The sequence below is a fragment of the Aquarana catesbeiana genome, unplaced genomic scaffold (assembly GCF_042186555.1).
Source record: "Aquarana catesbeiana isolate 2022-GZ unplaced genomic scaffold, ASM4218655v1 unanchor233, whole genome shotgun sequence".
Classification (NCBI taxonomy): domain Eukaryota; kingdom Metazoa; phylum Chordata; class Amphibia; order Anura; family Ranidae; genus Aquarana; species Aquarana catesbeiana.
The window spans coordinates 510,165-530,399 of NW_027362661.1; the positions used below are offsets into that span (position 1 = coordinate 510,165).

The window sequence follows — 20,235 nt, forward strand, 5'->3', positions numbered from 1 at the left end:
CACATAATGCACCGGTTGGTGACATCACAAGGGGAGGCAGTGTCACCAGGTGACTCTGCACCTTACCTATTTAAGAACGGTCAGATGGAGGAGCAGGCATTCAGTGGTTAGCCTTAGCTGCAGGCGAATAATTTTTTTTTTTCGTGTCCAGGGGTGTGGCGGAAAGCATGATTAACGATGGATCTACAACAGGGGACTTTTCTTTAATAAGGGAATTGTCAAAATTGGTGTCTGTGTTTTTTTTTTTTTGACACTTTTTTTTTGTGAATGGGTAAGGGTATTATGTACCCCATACTTATTCACATCTGGGGGAGCTGGGATCTGGGGGCCCTCTTGTTAAAGGGGGCTCCCAGATTCAGATAAGCCCCCTGCCTGCAGACCCCCACAACCTGGGGTTGTGGGTAAGAGTCCCTTGTCCTCATCAACATGGGACGAGGTGCTTTGGGGTGGGGGGGTAGAGCCCCTCCCACCCCAAAGCACCTCCCATGTTGGCCTGGTATGGTTCAGGAGGGGGAGTGCTTGTTTGTCTATCCCCCCCTTTCCTGTCCTGCCAGGCAGCATTCTCAGATTTTGGAGAAGACCTCACGCCATTTAAAAAAGAAAAAATTTGGCATGGGGTTTCCCCATGCCGTTTTTTTTATCATTTTGGCAAGGGGTTCTCCTTAAAATCTATACTAGACCCAAAGGACCTAGTATGGATTGGGGGGACCCCCACGCCATTTTTTCCCCGTTTTTTTCTATTGCCGGCATTATTATTATTTTTAGCGGGGAAGCCCATTGACAGCTGATGACTCATCTGTTAAGGATGCCGCAGCCAGCTTCCCGTCCCACTCCCTAACAACCAGCTAGTCACTGTGCCTCGATTGGCCAAATCTTTACCCAATCAGGACTTAGAATGCCCCCCAACAAGCGATGTTCGGGAACAAGAAAACCAGCCGCTCCAGGTGAGACCAGGAAGCCTAATGGTACAGTAGGTGCTCGCCTCCACACACAATGAGAATAGAAGAAATGGCCACACACCACTGTAGATCAAAATCTTTTTATTTGGACATCCCAAAACTAAAAGGATCAAAATGCTGGGTAGACGCGTTTTAGACACTTGACGTTGGTCCGAACTGCTTTCCCAACTCCATTGCCAGAACTCTGCAAAGCTCCAATCTCCAGCAGCCCGCTGACTGACAGGAGTGATGTCACTGTCACTCTCTGCAGTAAGAGAAGGGATTGGATTGGATAGCAGGAGGATGCTGCTGCTGAAGTAGAGAGCTGTGGGGGAGGAGTCTGTTCTCTTCCCTCCAATGGAAGCTCAGTGTGGGTAGGAGGGAGACAGCAGGAGGGAGGGGTTTGTTCTCTTGGTTAGTATATTGTGGTATTCAGGACATTGTTCCAGCATTGGACGGTCCAGGTGAGACCAGGAAGCCTAATGGTCCAGTAGGTGCTCGCCTCCACACACAATGAGAATAGAAGAAATGAGGAGGTCTGAGAAGTTCAGGTAGGAGGACCATCATAGACCAAACCCCCCTCCTAACATACAGTCCCCCTGAGCCCTACAACCTCCTCTTCTCTCAAAATCCTTTGTCCCCTACTGTCCCCAGACCAAGTCTGTCCCTGTCAGGGGTGGCGCCAGGTGGGTGCTTTAAGCACCCCCAAAATTTAGATGCCACTACTTGCTTATGTCCCAATTTTTTTTTGTACCTGCACACCCTCTATTGATGCCAGAAGGCTGGGTACTCTTTTTCCTGTGGAGGGATACAGCTGCTCCGGCCGAATAAGCCGATAATCTTTAGTTACACCTGGCAGCCTGATTTCAGAGGCGGATTGATATACAGTTCTCTCTATCCCTCCATCCAACCATCCATCCCTCTATCCATTCATTCTTCTCTCCATCCATCCCTCCATCCACCCATTTAACCATCCCTCCCTCTATCCAACCATCTCTCCCTCCATCCATCCCTCTATCTAAACAACCATCCCTTCCTCCATCTATCCCTTTAACCATCCCTCCCTCATCCATCCAACCAGCCCTCCATCCATCCATCCAACCAACCATCTCTTGTTCCATCCATCTAACCATCTCTCCCTCCATCCAGACATCCATCCATGCCTCCCTCCAACCATCCCTTGCTCCATCCATACATCTATCCCTCCCCCCATTCATCCATCCCTCCCTCCAGGCCATCAGGCCAGGGCTCTTGCAAATGGGTGGCTGAGTCCAATCATTGTAATTGCAGCCCAGGTGCAATGTAAAGTCCGTCATGGACATGAATAGCTGTGTGCTGCTGTATTACTTAGGGCTGGGAGATTTTCCAAAAAAAAAAAAAAACAAAATCTGAGATTTTCTTAAAAAAACTTGATTCACGATTCAAATCGATTTTTTTTTTTTTTTTGACACCGCACCGGTCCTGAGGAGCTGCGGGCAGGAGTTTTTAGGCAAGGCCGCGGCTTCATCCTAGTCCATGGCGTCCGGCCTTGTGGACTAGGCCGAAGCCACTGCCTCACCTAAAAACTTCTGCCCGCAGGTCCTCAGGACCGGCGCAGTGTCAGCTTCATTTGCGGGCATTTAGCCCACCTTGCGGCGCTTTCTGAAGCACCGAATAGCTTCCGCCCGGCGCTAGTATCTATTACTATGGCCAGGCGGTTTGATTGACATCTGAGTATGATGTCACTTAGTGTTTCTCTCTCCAATTGTGCCCAGGAGAGAGAAACCGGAAGTATGAGAAGAACGGACCTCTCCACAGGAGACACCGCTGGAGAGGACAACACACAGCAAGGTAAGTAACCGGGGGAGGGGTGTTTGATGGTGACACACGCTGAACCCTGCACTGTGTACATAGCGTGCTCCTGAACCCTGCACTGTGTACATAGCGTGCTCCTGAACCCTGCACTGTGTACATAGCGTGCTCCTGAACTCTGTATTTAGCACACTCCATAGCGTGCTCCTGATCTCTGCACTGTGTACGTAGCGCACTCCTGATCTCTGCAATGTGTACATAGCACACTCCTGATCTCTGCACTGTGTACATAGCGCGCTCCTGAACCCTGCACCATGTACGTAGCACGCTCCTGAACTCTGTATTTAGCACACTCCTGATCTCTGCAATGGGTATGCAGTGCATTCCTGATCTCTGCACTGTGTACAAAGGACACTCCTAATCTCTGCACTGTATACATAGCGCACTATTGAACCCTGCACTTTGTACGTAGCACACTCCTGAACTCTGTACTTAGCACACCCCTGAACTCTGCATCGTTGTGCACCTCTGAACTCTGTACATCGCACACCCCTGAACTCTGTACATCGCACACCCCTGAACTCTGCACTCTGTACATAGTGCACCTCTGTTCTTCTAAGAATAAAATGCAAAATATGCATTGAAAAGTTCTCAATCTTAGCTTCTTAACATTTGGTAGTCACATCCCAAAAACAGAAGTGTGTTTTTTTTTTTTTTAATCTCATTGACGAAATGTGAGAAATAACATATATATCATACAATCATTCCATAAACACATACCACATACACTGCATATATAATTTTAGGAAAATATGTTTATAAAATAGTTTACCATTTGCCAATGAAAAAAAATAGGATATTTTATAACAGCTTACCTGTAAAATCCTTTTCTTTTGATGTACATCACGGGACACAGAGCCTCAGTAATTACTGATGGGTTATATAGGGTATCACTAGGTGATTGGACACTGGTCACACCCTAAACAGGAAGTTCAACCCCCTATATAATCCCTCCCCTTACAGGGATACCTCAGTTTTGTAGCAAAGCAATATAAGTGTATTAGAAGAGGGGCGGGACCTCTGTGTCCCGTGATGTACATCAAAAGAAAAGGATTTTACAGGTAAGCTGTTATAAAAAATCCTATTTTCTTTCTAGTACATCACGGGACACAGAGCCTCAGTAATTGCTGATGGGATGTCCCAGAGCAATGCTACCTGAGGGGAGGGGAACCACAACCAAGTAGGGTGTAATCAGACCTGAGGACCTTGTACCGCTGCCTGCAGCCCACTACGCCCAAAGGCGATATCCTCATGCCTTCCCACATCCACCTGATAAAATCTGGTGAATGTATGGACTGAAGACCAGGTTGCAGCCTTGCAGATTTGAGCAATAGAGGCCTGGTGATGCACTGCCCAAGAAGCACTAATAGCCCTTGTGGAATGTGCCTTGATCTGAAACGGAGGAATTTTGTGTTTCAAACCGTAAGCTTGAATAATCATTTGTCGAATCCATTTAGAAATGGTAGATTTTGACGCTGCCTGTCCTCTATTGGGACCTTCTGGCAGCACAAACAAAACATCCGTTTTGCGAACTTCAGCAGTTGCTTCCAGATAAGTTTTGACTTCTCTTACTACATCCAAAGAATGTAGAGACCTTTCTTCCGAGAACAGGGATCAGGAAAAAAGGAAGGCAGAACATGTCTTGGTTTAGATGAAAATCTGAAACCACCTTCGGTAAAAAACTAGGATGAGGGCGCAATACCACTCTATCCTTGTGTACAATCAAATAAGGCTCTTTACAGGAAAGAGTTGCTAATTCTGATACTCTTCTAGCAGAAGAAATGGCTACCAGAAAAATTAACTTTCTTGTCAAGAAGACCAAGGGAATCTGACGTATTAGTTTAAAAGGCTGTTTCTGTAAAACAGACAGAACCAAATTCAAGTCCCAGGGGTTTAGGGGCGCCCTAACCGGAGGATTAAGACGCGTCACCCCCTGCATAAAGTTTCGGACCAAAGAATGTGAAGCAAGTGGCCATTGAAATAATACTGATAAGGCTGAGACCTGACCCTTGATGGTACTCAAGGCCAGCTTCATCTCTAATCCCAATTGTAGAAAATCAAGAATTCTACCTATCACATATTTTCTGGGATGCCAACCCCTGGATTCACACCAGGCTACATAAGCTTTCCTGACTCTATGATAAATTACTCTGGAAGCTGGCTCCCTTGCATTGATCAAGGTAGATATCACAGGACCTGAAAGCCCACGGCTCTTCAGAACGTGGGTTTCAATAGCCAAACCGTCAAATTTAGCGTTTGTAAGGCAGGATGGAACACTGGACCTTGAGATAACAGGTCTGGGCGTGACGGTAGGGTCCACGAGGAACCCACCGTCATCCTTACTATTTCTGCATACTAAGTCCTCCTGGGCTACCAGAAGTACCGACTTTCCTGCCTGATCCTACGAAGGAGTCCTGGCAGTAGCAGAATAGGCGGGAATGCATAAATCAGTGAGAACCGATGCCACGGAATCACCAACGCATCCGTCCCGTATGCAAGAGGATCCTTTGTCCCTCCCACAAATTTGCCCTGATGATTGATATAAGCCACTGCTGTGGCATTGTCGGACTGGATTCTGACTGGGCAACCCTGTAGCCTGAGAGTCCAGGTCTTTAGGGCTAGATATGCTGCACGGATCGCCAGAATGTTGATTGGTAGGGTCCTCTCGGTTTTGGACCATACCCCTTGGACCGCAGACTGTTCGAGAAATGCTCCCCAACCCGAAAGACTGGCATCCATTGTTACCACCGTCCAGGTGACCGGTAGAAAGGATTTCCCTTTCTGCAGGCTTTCGGGTATTAACCACCAATTGAGGTTCTGACGCACTGCACTACCCTCTTGTTCCAGGCCGACAGGATACTGTGTTGCAACAGTCCTGAATGAAACTGAGCATAGGGAACTGCTTCGAACGAAGCTACCATCTTTCCCAGCAGCCTCATACAAAGGCGGACAGAAGGACCCTCCTTGGTCCTGACTACCAGAATCAGCTCCCTTTAGGCAGTGATCTTTGCCTGAGGTAAAAATACCTTCTCCTGGCTTGTATCTATGATCAGACCCAAATACTCCAGTCTTCTTACTGGTTTTAGGAAAGATCTTTCTACGTTGAGGATCCAACCTAGGTGTTCCAGATACTTGACTGTGGTCCTCAAGTTTCCGTTGAAACAGGCTACCGACCGGTCTATCAAGAGCAGGTCGTCTAGGTATGCTATGACAGTTATACCTTGAGCCCTTAATCTGGCCAGAGGAGGAGCCAAGATTTTTGTAAACACTCGAGGTGCAGTGGCTAGTCCGAAAGGCAGAGCCACAAACTGGAAATGGCGCCCTCCTATCTTGAAGCGCAAGAACTTTTGATGAGCAGGAAAAATGGGCACCTGCAGATATGCATCTCTGATGTCTATCGATGCCAGAAATTCTCCTCCCTGCAGGATGGAGACTACTGACCGAATTGATTCCATGCGAAAGGACCGAATCCTTAGGAATCGATTCAGATCCTTTAGATCCAGAATGGGTCTGACATCCCCATTTGGCTTTTGGACCGTAAAAAGGCTGGAATAAAATCCCAATCCTTGATCCTTCGTGGGAACCACCCTGATGACCTCTTGCGACAAAGCCACTCTAACGCTAGAAGGAGCGACTGCTTTTTCTCTGGATCCCTGGGGACATTTGATCTGAGGAAACGAGGCGAGGGGATTCTTGGAACTCCAGTTTGTAACCTAAGGTTACCGTGGAGATTACCCATCTGTCCTGAAATCCTCCTGCCAGAGCTTTGAGAACTATAGCAGTCTTTCCCCCACTCGAGCGAGCGGGGGCGCCCCTTCATAAAGAGGCCTTAGAGTCCTGTCTTTTTATCCACAGGATCCCTGAGCATCTGAGCATTGTCTACAGGACAAGTCAGACTTTTATTTACAGAGGAAATGGCGGCATCAACGGCTGGTATCCCCCACATCTTTATAAACATTTCTTCCATAGGATAAAGTGTTGAAAACTTTTTAGGTGGAAAAAACTTTATCTGGGTGATCCCACTCAGAATAAATGAGCTTTTTCAAGTAAATTATGAATAGGAAAAGCATGTGTTGTTTGAGGAGGCTTCAGTGACCCCAAAGAAGGAGAGGGTTCTTTAACTGATTCAGATACGGGTGGTGGCAGCGGCGATGATAGTGCAGTATACAACTGCCTCACAGACCACTTGCGGCCCCCCCTATTTTTGGGGGGAATATCCCAGAGGAGAACCCCTCATCCCATCCTACCTGGAGCTCGGCTGGAGGAGCTTGTGCAGCGTGGACGTCAAGACAGACAATCAAGCATGAGAAGGTATGTGCTCTTGGCAGCCCCCGGTGGTGACAAATGGCATAGCATGCATTTACTTAAAGGAGAAACCTACTAGAATTAAATTCTGTGGAATCTCCTTTACCTTATCCAGCCGCAGGGTTCTGTTATACAGACCCAATCTTCACCTCTCACGGTGGGCTCCGTTAGGAAAAACCTTCAGACACTGGGGCCCCCTACGGATAAGGGGATCCGCAGTTCTGGGCCTGTAAAGCACCCGGCCAGAAATAAGGCTAGAAAAAACATTTTCTGAAATGCGGGGTCCAGCTCTCTAAAAAGAGGAAGCATTACAGGTAAAACCTTGTTTCTTCGGACACGAGGCCCGGGTACCATCCAATTCGGCCTAGAAAGGACACTTTGAAATGGATCCGGTTCGCCTGGCTTGCCCCAGTATAGGATATAGGATATTCCCTTTGGAGTTCAGCACCGAACATCTTTACACGTCCAACACCTAAGACACTGGCTAAAAAACTGAGGTATCCCTGTAAGGGGAGGGATTATATAAGGGGTTGAACTTCCTGTTTAGGGTGTGACCAGTGTCCAATCACCTAGTGATACCCTAAATAACCTATCAGTAATTACTGAGGCTCTGTGTCCCATGATGTACGAGAAAGAAAATATATATGTCCTCTGGTTACTTTACCTCAGAGCCCTTGTACTCCACTACTCCCTCAGGGGCTCCAAAGTTCCACAACCTCAGTACCTTCTCAGAGATCCCTCAGCTCGTCTTATTGCCTCAGAACCCTCAGTATTTTCATCCCTCCGACACCAATGATGGAACATATTCTTCATAGCAAGCGGGGTGATGTTTTCTTCCTCCTGACCAGCAATGTAAGGGGCTCTATGCTCCATACTCCTGACCCCTGCACTCCATTATTGTGTTGGCTACATATTGTAATGATTGTCCATTTTCTGCCTGTGTAGTGTAATAATTGCCCTTTGTAGGCCATGTATGGTCAGAATGGTCATTGTCTTGTCCATGTATTTTCAGATTAGAGGACCATATTAGTAGAATTTATCTCCACAATGAAGAAAATGTTCCGGACCCATAAACAGGGAAATGTTCTGACCCTGAAGGGGTTAATCTAGGTTTCCACACTATATATGTGTGTATCATCATCTGCTGGAGATAAAAGACATCACAGTGACTATGGAGGAAGAGGACGGAAAATAAGATCTTATTACCTCCTCTGCTGCCACTTCCAGTGACGTCTCCTCTCTAATTCGTACCTCAATGAACTTCATGTCTTTATTCCAGATCACTTCCTGTCTGTATTCCATAGAGTCTTCCTGTCTGGATAGAAGTGGGATTACCATCTTGTGGAGTTCAGAGGAACTGCAACCCCGAGAAAGGTCTCATAACAACCATTCCTCTATAATGTCTAACTTACAGGAACAATTGAGTACTGTCGGTGATATTTTTTTTATTTGCACTAAAATACAATTTCTCAGGACAAGCTTTCAGGGTATGTCCCAGCAGCACAAATGTTTTAGCAGTAGGTTGAAAATATGTTAAAAAAAAAATCTCTGAGGGAAAGGGGGAAAAAAACACACACAAATGTACATGGCAATGGTAATAAAACTATCATATTTAGTGAGACAAGACAGAGGGAGAGCTATGGGGGGGGGGGATAATAGTCACGGAGGGGGTTGTAAAACTGGGGAATAATGGAGTAAGGAAACCCATATCTAAAATTTAGACCGTTCATTTTTGTGTCAAATAGAACTATCATTCTTAGGACAAAAGTTTTCCTTTCCCTTTAATTTCTAAAACATTGAGGTCTTTCATGGTGTTATCCGGCTGTGAGAAATGACGTCCCACAGGTGTGCAGCATCTTCTTTATGTTCCTTGATGGTATGTCTGTGCAAATTCACCCATGCTTGCAACTTCTGTCCTGTTTCACCAACATAAGATCCTTTGCTACACCTTTTGCATTGGATGAGGTACACCACATTACTGGAGATACAGCTTTATGATCCCATGATATTGAAGGCCCCATTTGTGTGTGTGACACTTTTAGATGGATTGATCTGATTGCACAGTTTGCAGCATTTTTTATTGCAGGGTTTGCTTCCATTATTTGTGACTTCATAATCAGAATGAAGCTTCCTGCTGATTAGTTTATGTCTGAGGTAGAGTGGTTGTCTGAATGCCAGTAGGGGGTTGTTGGAACATTTCTTTCAGAGTTTTATCCTCTGTTATGATGGGTTGTAAATCTTTGATTATCTTTTTTATCCCTTCTAGTGCTGGATTGTATGTGGTGACTAGAGGTACTCGGTTGTTTGTTTTTTTCTCTTTGTATTGGAGGAGATTTTCTCTGCGGGTTTTCATGGCCGTGTTTATGCTGTTGTTGATGGTTTTGTCTTTGTAACCTTTCTTATGGAAGGAGTCTGCTAGTGTTCATCCATAAAGGCACTGTGATTCAGGATCTTCTAGATAACATTTGACTCACTTGTTGATTTCATACATTTGTTTGGAAGGACAGAACAATCCTCAGAAGGGATTATGTAGGATGACAAGAAAGGCTTCTGACTGGTGAGATCATCCAAACATAATGATTACATCCATGAACTGGAGAAAGCTCATTGGGGTGATAAAGTCAATCTGTAAACACTCTGTAGACGTTATCCAAGAACTCAGCACACTCCAGGTGTGGAGAAAGTCTCAGGGTGGATTTAGCCTGTCATTTATCATAGGTTGAAAAGTCCACACATGGACTTCCATAGAGACCACCAAAACTACATATATAACTTGTACAGTGTCCCCAGGTCTCCAGGTAGATTTAGGCTGTAATTAATAATGCACAAATGTCCATATGAGAATTTCTACAGGGACCACCTATACCATCTATGCATGGCTTGGATTTCACCCATATTACTGGGAGCCCATTAAAGTCCGCTAACTGTCATGGAACTTCAGATCAAAGGAACTTCATTCCAGGTGAGGTCATCATGGAGAGATATAGAGAGCACCATCATAGGTTCAGATGGGGGGAAATACTGACGTCAGACCAGTTTCATTATTATCCCACCATCCTGAGAGACTGCCCAGTCCATAGTAATGTACACTACCCTTAAATACCAGACCAGGTAGTAAAGGTAGCATCCAGAGAAATGGTGAACACCAAACAGCATCATTGCCCCTTTTCCCTGAATAATGGGGTACTCCATTGTTTAAACCAGTTCCAAAGGCACATTGGTGGTAAAAAGTAATTACGTTTGCACTTCACAAGCACTACGACACAAACATTTTTTTACCTACATAATTGTCATGATGCACAGGCGTAGGTGATTTTACGATGGGCAGAGTATGAAGCAACCTCACACATTACCCCAATTGGCAAAAAGGGAGAGTTACCAGTCCATAAGGCAGGCTATACCCGGGGGGGGGGGGGGAGCACGCAAAGGGAGAAGCAAACCAAAATATGGGAACCAACAAACACCAGACACTAGCACCCAAAGAGTGTACCTTACATTAAAAACCCCAAAGCCACCCAATATCAGCACAATTACAGATATCCCCTTCTCCATATTCTGGATAGTCAAATCCAAAAGTGTAATGGTCCTAGCATCGTAGGTATACATGAAATTGAAATCGAATTCATCTCATCACAATAAATCTACAGAGCCCCCATCGTCCTGAGGTTCACCATGCCAGAGGATGGTGATATTATGGATGTACATGAACCAACCAATGATGTTGGCCAGGTACCCTGACAAGGCCTCATCCCCAAACAGTGACTTCTCCCATTCTTCAACATAAAAGGTTAGTGTAGGCCAGTGTACATTTTGGTACCCAAACATGAATTTATTATTTTCCAACAACAACTTAAGTAAACGGAAACAAAATTTGAATGTGCAAACAGGGTTCTAGGTCTGCAGTTGCATTTTTTTCTATAACATCTAAATCCTTCTTATGAGAGATAAAAGAAATATAATGCCTCTACATTTAACCATTTCGCTGTAAGGCCCTGTGCTCCATTTTTACCCTCAGGTGGCAAGATCATTTTTGCAATTTTTCCTTTGCTTTTTTTATTTTTCACATATAGCTTTCTAAGTTTGTAAAAGACCCCCCCGAACCATATATTTTCTGAAAGCACATGACCAGTAGAATAAAAATAAGGTGCTGCTGATTTCTAAGGTCCCACGATATTTGCGTAAATGTTTATCAAAACAATATTTTTACTACAAATACATTAAAATCATAATTAGCAGATAAATACACAGCAAATTTTACAAAATTCCTACTAAATATAAAATCTTAACCTGTATTGAGTTAATAAATAACAAATATTTGTAATTTTTACATTGCAAAATGGTGAAAATCATTATTAGTAGATAGAAACACAGCTAATTTTACAAAATCCCTGCTAAATCCCTACTAAATATAAAAGCTTAACCTGTATGTAGTTAATAAATAACAAAAATTTTAATCTTTACATAGCGCCTTTTTGCAAAATGGTGAAAATCAAACGTACGGAAAAATGTAAATATCAAAATTTCTCTAACAATCTGAAAGTTTTCATTTTTCCCTTACAGCTTTCAGAATTCGTGAAAGACCCCTAAAACCATCTATTTTCTGAAAGCATATGACCTCTAGAATAAAAAGAAGGTGCTACAGATTTTTTAGACCCCGTGGTATTTGCGCATATGTTTATCAAACCAATATATTCGCAAAAAATACACTAAAACCAATTATAGCAGATAAAAACACAGCTAATTTTACAAAATTCCTGCTAAATCGCCACTAAATATAAAAGCTTAACCTGTATGGAGTTAATAAATAACAAATATTTGTAAATTTTAAATTGTGCCTTTTTGCAAAATGGTGAAAATCGAACGTACCCAAAAATTTCTCAGAAGTTCTGGAGGTTTTCATTTTTCACTTACAGCTTTTAGAATTTGTAAAAGCCCCCCCCCCCCCCCCAAACCATACATTTTCTGAAAGCACATGGCCAGTAGAATAAAAATAAGGTGCTACTGATTTTTAAGGCAGCACGATATTGGCGCAAATATTTATCAAAACAATATTTTCTCTAAAAATACACTAAAATCATTACTAGTGTATATAGACACAACACAACAAAATTCCTGCTAAATTGCTACTAAAGCATTGTTCACATGCGACATACTAAAGTGTACACCCATGGGGGGGCCATGTTTACTCGAACAGGGATGCACAGGTGTTCCAAGCATCCCCATATAGGCTGTCCTATTTATGTCAATTGGGATGCAATGGCTGCACAGGCATAGCTGCTGTTCCCAATCTGACATCTATGCGGGTGTGGGCACATGTCCCCGAACGCAGACAGTGTGAGCTCAGAGACATGAACCCAAACCTACATGGATGTAAAATTGTGAGCAACGGCTCTGTTGGTGCAGGTGCTACATCCCAAATGAAATCAATGGGACGGTCTGCACAGAGATGCACGGAACAGCTGTGCATCCCCGTAAAGGTACGCTGTGTATGCCCTGTGTGAACAAGGCCTTAGGCCCCTTTCACACAAGCAGATTGATCGGGTCTGCCTGTCTGTTTTTCAGGCGGGCCCAATTGGACCTCCCATTGTTCACTATGGCGAGGCTGATGTCCGTTTACACCCGCCTGCAACCGATCCAGTCCTGTCCGCTAAATACAGATGGATGGGGATTCCATTCCCCATCCATCTAGCAGATCGGATGGTATCGGATGGAAATGGACAGACGGTCCGTTTCCATCCAACCGCCCCGTAGAGAACAGTGGGCTATGTCCGTGTCCATTCTGCATCAGCGGAGTGGACATGGACTTGTCACCTGCAGGCTCAGCGCGGATCATCAGACAGAACCCCTGCTGAGCAGGCGGATCTGCTTGACAGAGTCCGCTTCATGTGAAAGTGGCCTTACCAGGACTTAAAATTTTTTTTAAAATGGCGTGGGGTCCCCCTCAAAATCCATACCAGACCCTTCAGGTCTGGTATGGATTTTAAGGGGAACCCCGTGCCAAAATAAAAAAAATGGAATGGGGTCCCCCCAAAAATCCATACCAGACCCTTATCCAAGCACGCAACCTGGCAGGCTGCAGGAAAAGAGGGGGAGTCGAGAGAGCGCCCCCCCTCCTGAACCGTACCAGGCCAGATGCCCCCCAAAGCACCTTGTCCCCATGTTGATGGGGACAAGGGCCTCATCCCCACAACCCTTGCCTGGTGGTTTTGGGGGTCTGCGGTCAGGGGCTTATCGGAATCTGGAAGCCTCCCTTAACAAAGGGACCCCCAGATCCCGGCCTCCCCCCCCTGTGTGAAATGGTAACGGGGTACAAATATACCCCTACCATTTCACAAAAAAAGTGTCAAAATGGTAAAAATGACAAGACACGGCTTGGGACAAGTCCTTTATTAAAAAATTTAAAAAAAAATGTCCCATGAAGTCTTGTTCTTCTTCTCTTGCTCTGCCGACAGACCGAAAAAGAAAAAAAAAAGCTGTACCGACGGAAAAAAAAAATCTGCTGTCGACCCGCCTCCATGGGCGGAACCCACCGTATGACGTGTCCTCGCAGGTAACAGTTCTTTTATAACTAAGGGCGGGGCCACACGGTGATGTCCCCGGGTGACCCCGCCCCCTCTGACGCACAGGGACATCCCTATTGCTTCCCCGTAGTGTCAGGGGGGGCGGGCCTTCCCTGTAGTGTCAGAGGGGGCGGGCCACCCGGTGACATAACCAGGTGACCCCGCCCCCTCTGACTCTACAGGGAAGCCATAGGAATGTCCCCGTGCATCAGAGGGGGGCGGGGTCACCCTGGGACGTCACCGTGTGGCCCCGCCCTCAGTTATAAAAGAACTGTCACCTGCGAGGACGCGTCATACGGTGGGTTCCTCCCATGGAGGCGGGTCGACCGCAGATTTTTTTTTCCGTCCGTCGGCGGAGCAAGAGAAGAAGAACAAGACTTTGTGGGACATTTTTATTTTTTTATTTTTTAATAAAGGACTTGTCCCAAGCCATGTCTTGCCATTTTTACCATTTTGACATTTTTTTTGTGAAATGGTAGGGGTACATTTGTACCCGTTACCATTTCACACAGGGGGGAGACCGGGATCTGGGGGTCCCCTTGTTAAAAGAGGCTTCCAGATTCCGATAAGCCCCCCCGCCCGCAGACCCCCACAACCACCGGGCAAGGCCCTTGTCCCCATCAACATGGGGACAAGGTGTTTTGGGGGGCTACCTCAAAGCACCCTCCCCATGTTGAGGGCATGTGGCCTGGTATGGTTCAGGAGGGGGGGCATTCTCTCATCCCCCCTCTTTTCCTGTGGCCTTCCAGGTTGCGTGCTTGGATAAGGGTCTGGTATGGATTTTTGGGGGGACCCCCACGCCATTTTTAAAAAAAATTTTGGCGTGGGGTTCTCCTTAAAATCCATACCAGACCGTAAGACCTTAAGGGTCTGGTATGGATTTTGAGGGGGACCCCACCCCATTTTTTTAAAATTTTGGTGCAGGGTTCCCCTTAATATCCATACCAGATCTGAAGGGCCTGGTATGGAATTTGGGAGGACCCCCACGCAATTTTTTTTTTTAATTTTGGTTCAGGGTTCCCCTTTAATATTCATGCCAGACCCAAAGGGCCTGGTAATGGACTGTGGGGGAATCCCATCCTTTTTTTTCAATGACTTTTATTCGTCAATTCTTTATAGCCGCGAGTAGTTTTAAATGACCTTTTTCCTTTAGAAATGTCATTTTGTGCAGGGACTGTTGTAAACACGGGAAACATGTGCCACTTTACAAGCATACTATAGACACCCCCCAGGTATGAAATTTAAAGGAATATTTCACTTTTATTGTTTCACTTTAAGCATTATTAAAATCACTGCTTCCGAAAGAACGGCCGTTTTTAAAACTTTTTTTTGCATTGATACATGTCCCCTGGGGCAGGACCCAGGTCCCCAAACACTTTTTATGACAATAACTTGCATATTAACCTTTAAAATTAGCACTTTTGATTATTCATGTTCGTGTCCCATAGACTTTAATGGTGTTCGCGTGTTCGTACAAATTTTTTGCCTGTTTGCATGTTCTGCTGCAAACTGAACCGGGGGGTGTTCGGCTCATCCTTACTCAGCATAGGCAGTCTTCAAGGGATCTCACATTCATAGAAAAATTAATCGGTTATATCAGCATCAGGTGATCAAAGACTGATTCATTTTTATGAAGGTGAGCCGATCAACTGAGCAACAGGCGCACTCTATGATCGGTTATAAAGCCTCCAGCAGCACTGAATGTGCATTCAGAAAGAATGCTGGATGTGGGACAGGCCAGTAGCTCAATTGCATATTGTGCAAGCTCTGGCCAGTGATCCATCCTCAAGACCCAGTAACCCAGTGGATTTTTGGTTGGAAAGGTGGCCAAGTCAGATCTTGCCCCTAGGTATTCTTGCACCATGTAAATCAGACACTGGCAATGGTTGCTGGAACCGATCAGACCTTGGGGCTGCGGACTAAAGAATCGTCTGAACGCATCGGTCAGACGGCCACTTTCTCCACCTCTCCTTTTCTGACTGACCGAAGCCTCAGCAACACGTTGTCCAGGAGGACCAGGAAATTGTAACCTCCAAGGCTCTGGAAATGCATTGCACAAACCTTTCTGCAAGGCCTCCCAAAGATGTTTCATCCTCTGCTCCCTCTGCAAAGGCTGGATACGTTCCGCAACCTTACCCTTGTAAGGTGGATCAAGAAGGGTTGCCAGCCAGTAATAATCCCTCTCCTTGATACCACAAATCTGAGGGTCCTTTCGCAGGCTTTGCAGGATCAGGGAGGCCATGCTGAGGCATTCAATCTGGAGTCCTCTGGGTCACTAAGGATGACATGATCCACAGCCACCTCCTTCCAGCCACGTACAAGTCCATGGGTTTCTGGGGACTGAAAACGATCCCTTGCTGCTGAGTGCTAGGCTCCACCTCCATGCTGACACAATCCTCATCCTCCTCCTCTTCCTGTGTGATCGGCGGGCCCACAGGAATACTGTCTGTATAAAGGGGGCCTTGAGAGGTAAGGAAGTCCTCCTCTTCCTCAAGTGCCCTGTCCATTATTCCACAAAGCGTGTGCTCCAACAGGAAGACAAGAGGGACAGTATCACTGATGCATGCACTGTCACTGCTCTCCATCCTCGTGGCCTCATTAAATGGTGACAGGACAGTGCATGCATCCTTGATCAGTAGCCACTGGCGTGGCAAAAAAAAGCCAAGCTCCCCCGACCCTGTCCTGGTGCCATACTCACACAGGTACTCATTGATGGCCCTCTGCTGCGTGTTCAGCCGCTGCAGCATTGCCAATGTTGAGTTCCACCTGGTGGGCATGTCACAGATGAGGCGGTTCTTGTGCAGGTTGCATTCCTTTTGAAGGTCAGCCAGCCAAGCACTGGCATTATTTGACCAGCGAAAATGCCCACAGACTTTCCTGGCCTGCCTCAGGAGATCCTGTAAGCCTGAGTACCTGCACAAGAACCACTGCACCACCAAATTAAGGACGTGTGCCAAACAGGGAACATGGGTCAAGTGTCCCTGTCGGAGAGCGGAGAGGAGGTTGGTGCCATTGTCGCAAACCACCATTCCTGGCTGAAGCTGGTGTGGCATCAACCACCTCTGAGTCTGCCCCTGCAGAGCTGACAGAATCTCTGCCCCAGTGTGGCTCCTGTTCCCTAAGCAGACCAACTCAAGCACCGCATGGCATCTTTTTGCCTGAGTGCTTGCATAGTCCCTTGAATGCCTATGGAGCACCGCTGGTTCCGAGGAGAAATCTGCCATAGAGGAAGAAGAAGAGGAGTGGGTGGAGGAGAGAGGTGTGGCAGAATCACCACTACTAGCATTTCGGAGGCGTGGTGGTGGATCAAGCTCCAACAATACTGCACTCTGTCCTGCATCCTTCCCAGCTGCCAGCAGTTACCCAGTGTGCCGTGAAAGAAAGGTAACGTCCCTGTCCATGCCTGCTGGACCATGGGTCAGTGGTAATATGCACCTTACCACTGACCACCCTGTCCAAGGAGGCCAAGACATTGCCTTCTACATGCCGGTAGAGAGCCAGAATGGCCTTCCGTGAAAAGAAATGGCGTTTGGGAACCTGCCACTGAGGTACCGCACATTCCACAAATTCAGGAAAGGGGGCAGAGTCTACCAGCTGAAAAGGCAGCAGTTGGAGTGCTAGCAATTTAGCCAAGCTAGCATTCAGCCACTGAGCATGTGGGTGGCTGGGACCGAATTTCTTTTGATGGTTTAGCAACAGGGGTATGGAAATTTGCCTGCTACAATCGGATATTGGTGTAGCGATAGCAGATTGCCCGCAAGTACTTGGCAACCTAATTCTACCTTCATTCCTCTCAGTGCAGGTTTCTGAGAGGACTGAACGTATAGTGGGGTTGGAGATCCCAGCTGATGAGGAGCAAAGAGATGTCAGCCTTGTTCTTTGGTGTGGGTCTTTTAAGTACTGTTGCCAACAGACTGCATGGGAGGTCGACATATGTCTGGTCAAGCATGTGGTGCCCAAGCGGCTGCTGTTTTGGCCACGCTTGATACGCTTCAGAAATATGTTGCAAAATCCAACGGTGTGATCTGCTGCACATGTATCAAAAAAGGCCCACACCAAAGAACTTTTCAAAATACGCAGGGCGTCAGCAGCGCCCTGCACATGCGGAGCTCTGCGGTGTGATGCAATCAGGTGGCTGCCCTTAAGCTGGCCACTGGAGGGCATCCTGCCTCGTTGGAGATGTGCCTCCTCCTCCTCTCTTCTATCAGGCACCCACGTAGAGTCAGTGACCTCATCATCCCCTCCCTCATCACTGGAGCAAACCTGGCAGTATGCTGCAGCTGGGAGAACACAACTGCCAGTTTCTTGTCCTTTTTGTGCACCCCTCTCTGGGCTCACGTTACTGCCTTCCTCAACCTGGATTATCAGAGCATTCAAAATGCTGCGCATCCTCCTGCAGCATGTACCCGGCACTGTGGTCGAACAGTTCGGGGGACTCCTCCGTGCATGATGGTGGGACTTGGGAAGGAGTGACTGATGACATTGAGTCGATGGAATAGGTCACTTTGGTCGCTGCATTGGCAAGCAAACTACTCTGAGCCTTGGTGACAGAGGATGAGGACGGCTTAGTTATCCACTCTACCAACTCTTCTGCATGTTGTGCATCAACACGGCCAGCTGCCGAAAAAAAGGACAAGCGTGCACCACGGCCACGTGCTGAGGATGCCCCGTGTCCACGACCAGCACTGTTGGCTGTAGACACAGAGCCTGCTTGCCCTCTTTTATTGGCCTGTGAGCATCTGCCTCTCCTTGGTGACCTTCCAGACATGCTGTAAAATTTTATTAGCAAAACACCGCCTGAAGTTTACTAGAAAAATTACACCAGGAATGGCCTGCAGTCAGATATAGGCTTGGCTAGACTGGAGTGCAGTGTATATATGTATGTAGGAGACTGTATATATATTTTATGCACTGCAGATCACTGAATGACCTGCCTGCCTACCTGAAAGTATATTTGAAAACGTACACCAGGAATGGCCTGCAGTCAGATATAGGCTTGGCTAGACTGGAATGCAATGGAGATATATATATATATATATGTAGGAGACTGTATATATATTTAATGCACTGCAGATCACTGAATCACCTGCCTGCCTGCCTGCAAGTGTATTCGAAAATGTACACCAGGAATGGCCTGCAGTCAGATACAGACTTGGCTAGACTAGAATGCAGTGGATATATATATATATATATATATATATATATATATATATATAAGACTGTATATATATTTTATGCACTGCAGCTCACTGAATCAGCTGCCTGCCTGAAGTATATTAGAAACAGTACACCAGGAATGGCCTGCAGTGAGATCTAGCTAAACTGGAGATAGGGGATATATATATATATATATATATATATATATATATATATATATATATAATAAATATACTGCAGCTAACTGATTCACCTGCCTGCCAGAAGTATATTAGAAAGAGTACACCAGGAACAGCCTGCAGTGATTATATATATATGAGACTGACTCTATATATATATATTAAATACACTGTAGCTAATAGACATGTGCATTCATTTTCGTCCGAATGCATTTTCGTCCGAATTTCAGGTATTTTCGTTATCGTTTTAACAAACGATAACGAAAGCGCAGATTCCGAAAAACGAAAGATCCGACATAAACAAATGCTTTATTTTCGTTTTCGTTGCGACAACAGTTCGATATAGATAGGAGATTCGACATGACGCTAACAATAACAATTTGTGTCTATCGAACCTGTGGTCGAATGTGCCTAACCTTAACTCTATAGTCTATCCACCATAGTAGTCAAAGATTATTCGAAAAGATTCGACATAGAGAGAAGATTCGACATAGAGAGAAGATTCGACGTAGAGAGAAAAATTAAGTAAAATAAAAATAATGATGATGATGGTTATTATTGGTCAATTGTAACCAAAGAGGAGGGGCAGTAACATAGCTAGAACCACATGTACAGCCAACTTAGTTTCACTTACGATTTGCTAGCAGAGAGAGACAGACACGCTGATTCATTTCAGAACAGTCAATCTTAGCTGGTCCGTTTGAATTCATTGTCACTTTATTAGAGATCCTGAACTATTTCATTTGAGCATAAGCTAAGCACAGCAGCAATATAGTAGTGAAGCAAGCTACATCTGTGTTGTGAACTTGATAGATAGACTAGTGATTCTAGTGTTGCTGCTAGTGTTGTGATAGCCTCAGAGGCTGCCCGTGTTGTGGTGGGGGGTGATTTATAGATTGAGATTCTATATACCCTATCTCCACTCCAGTCCATTTTCTGACTTGCAGTTGCTGTAAAGTTCAGAAATGTACCGTTCTAATGTAAAAGTGAAGGCTGGTAGAGGTAGTGGTCGTGGTCGCGGTGGACGCCTTGGTAAAAAAAGTGGCAAGGTCTCTGCTACTTGTGCCTCTGACACTTCTGCCGCCACCAACATGCCGTCCACAGCAGTGGGTGTCACCGCCAATGCCACCAGCAAAGCTAGTTCCACCACCACCAGTTCTTCTAATATTACTTTTCCTGCCAGACCACAAACATCTGCTGCCACTTCCACTGCCAGTGCAGCGCCTCCTTCCACTTCTACAGGTG

General features: G+C 45.9%; 1 protein-coding gene across 4 annotated transcripts in view; it reads right to left on the reverse strand.

The window, feature by feature from the left end:
* LOC141121838 (uncharacterized) overlaps positions 1-20,235 on the reverse strand; it is a 165,621-nt gene that overhangs the window by 30,468 nt on the left and 114,918 nt on the right. For 2 of the 4 annotated variants that reach the window (XM_073611567.1, XM_073611568.1), the window contains exon 1: positions 8,301-8,383. The exons of the other annotated variants lie outside the window; for them this stretch is intronic. In XM_073611567.1, the coding sequence (XP_073467668.1) occupies positions 8,301-8,360 (60 nt within the window). In that variant the 5' untranslated portion in view covers positions 8,361-8,383. Of the gene's footprint in view, positions 1-8,300; positions 8,384-20,235 lie in introns of those variants that run through there. 4 annotated transcript variants of the gene reach the window in all.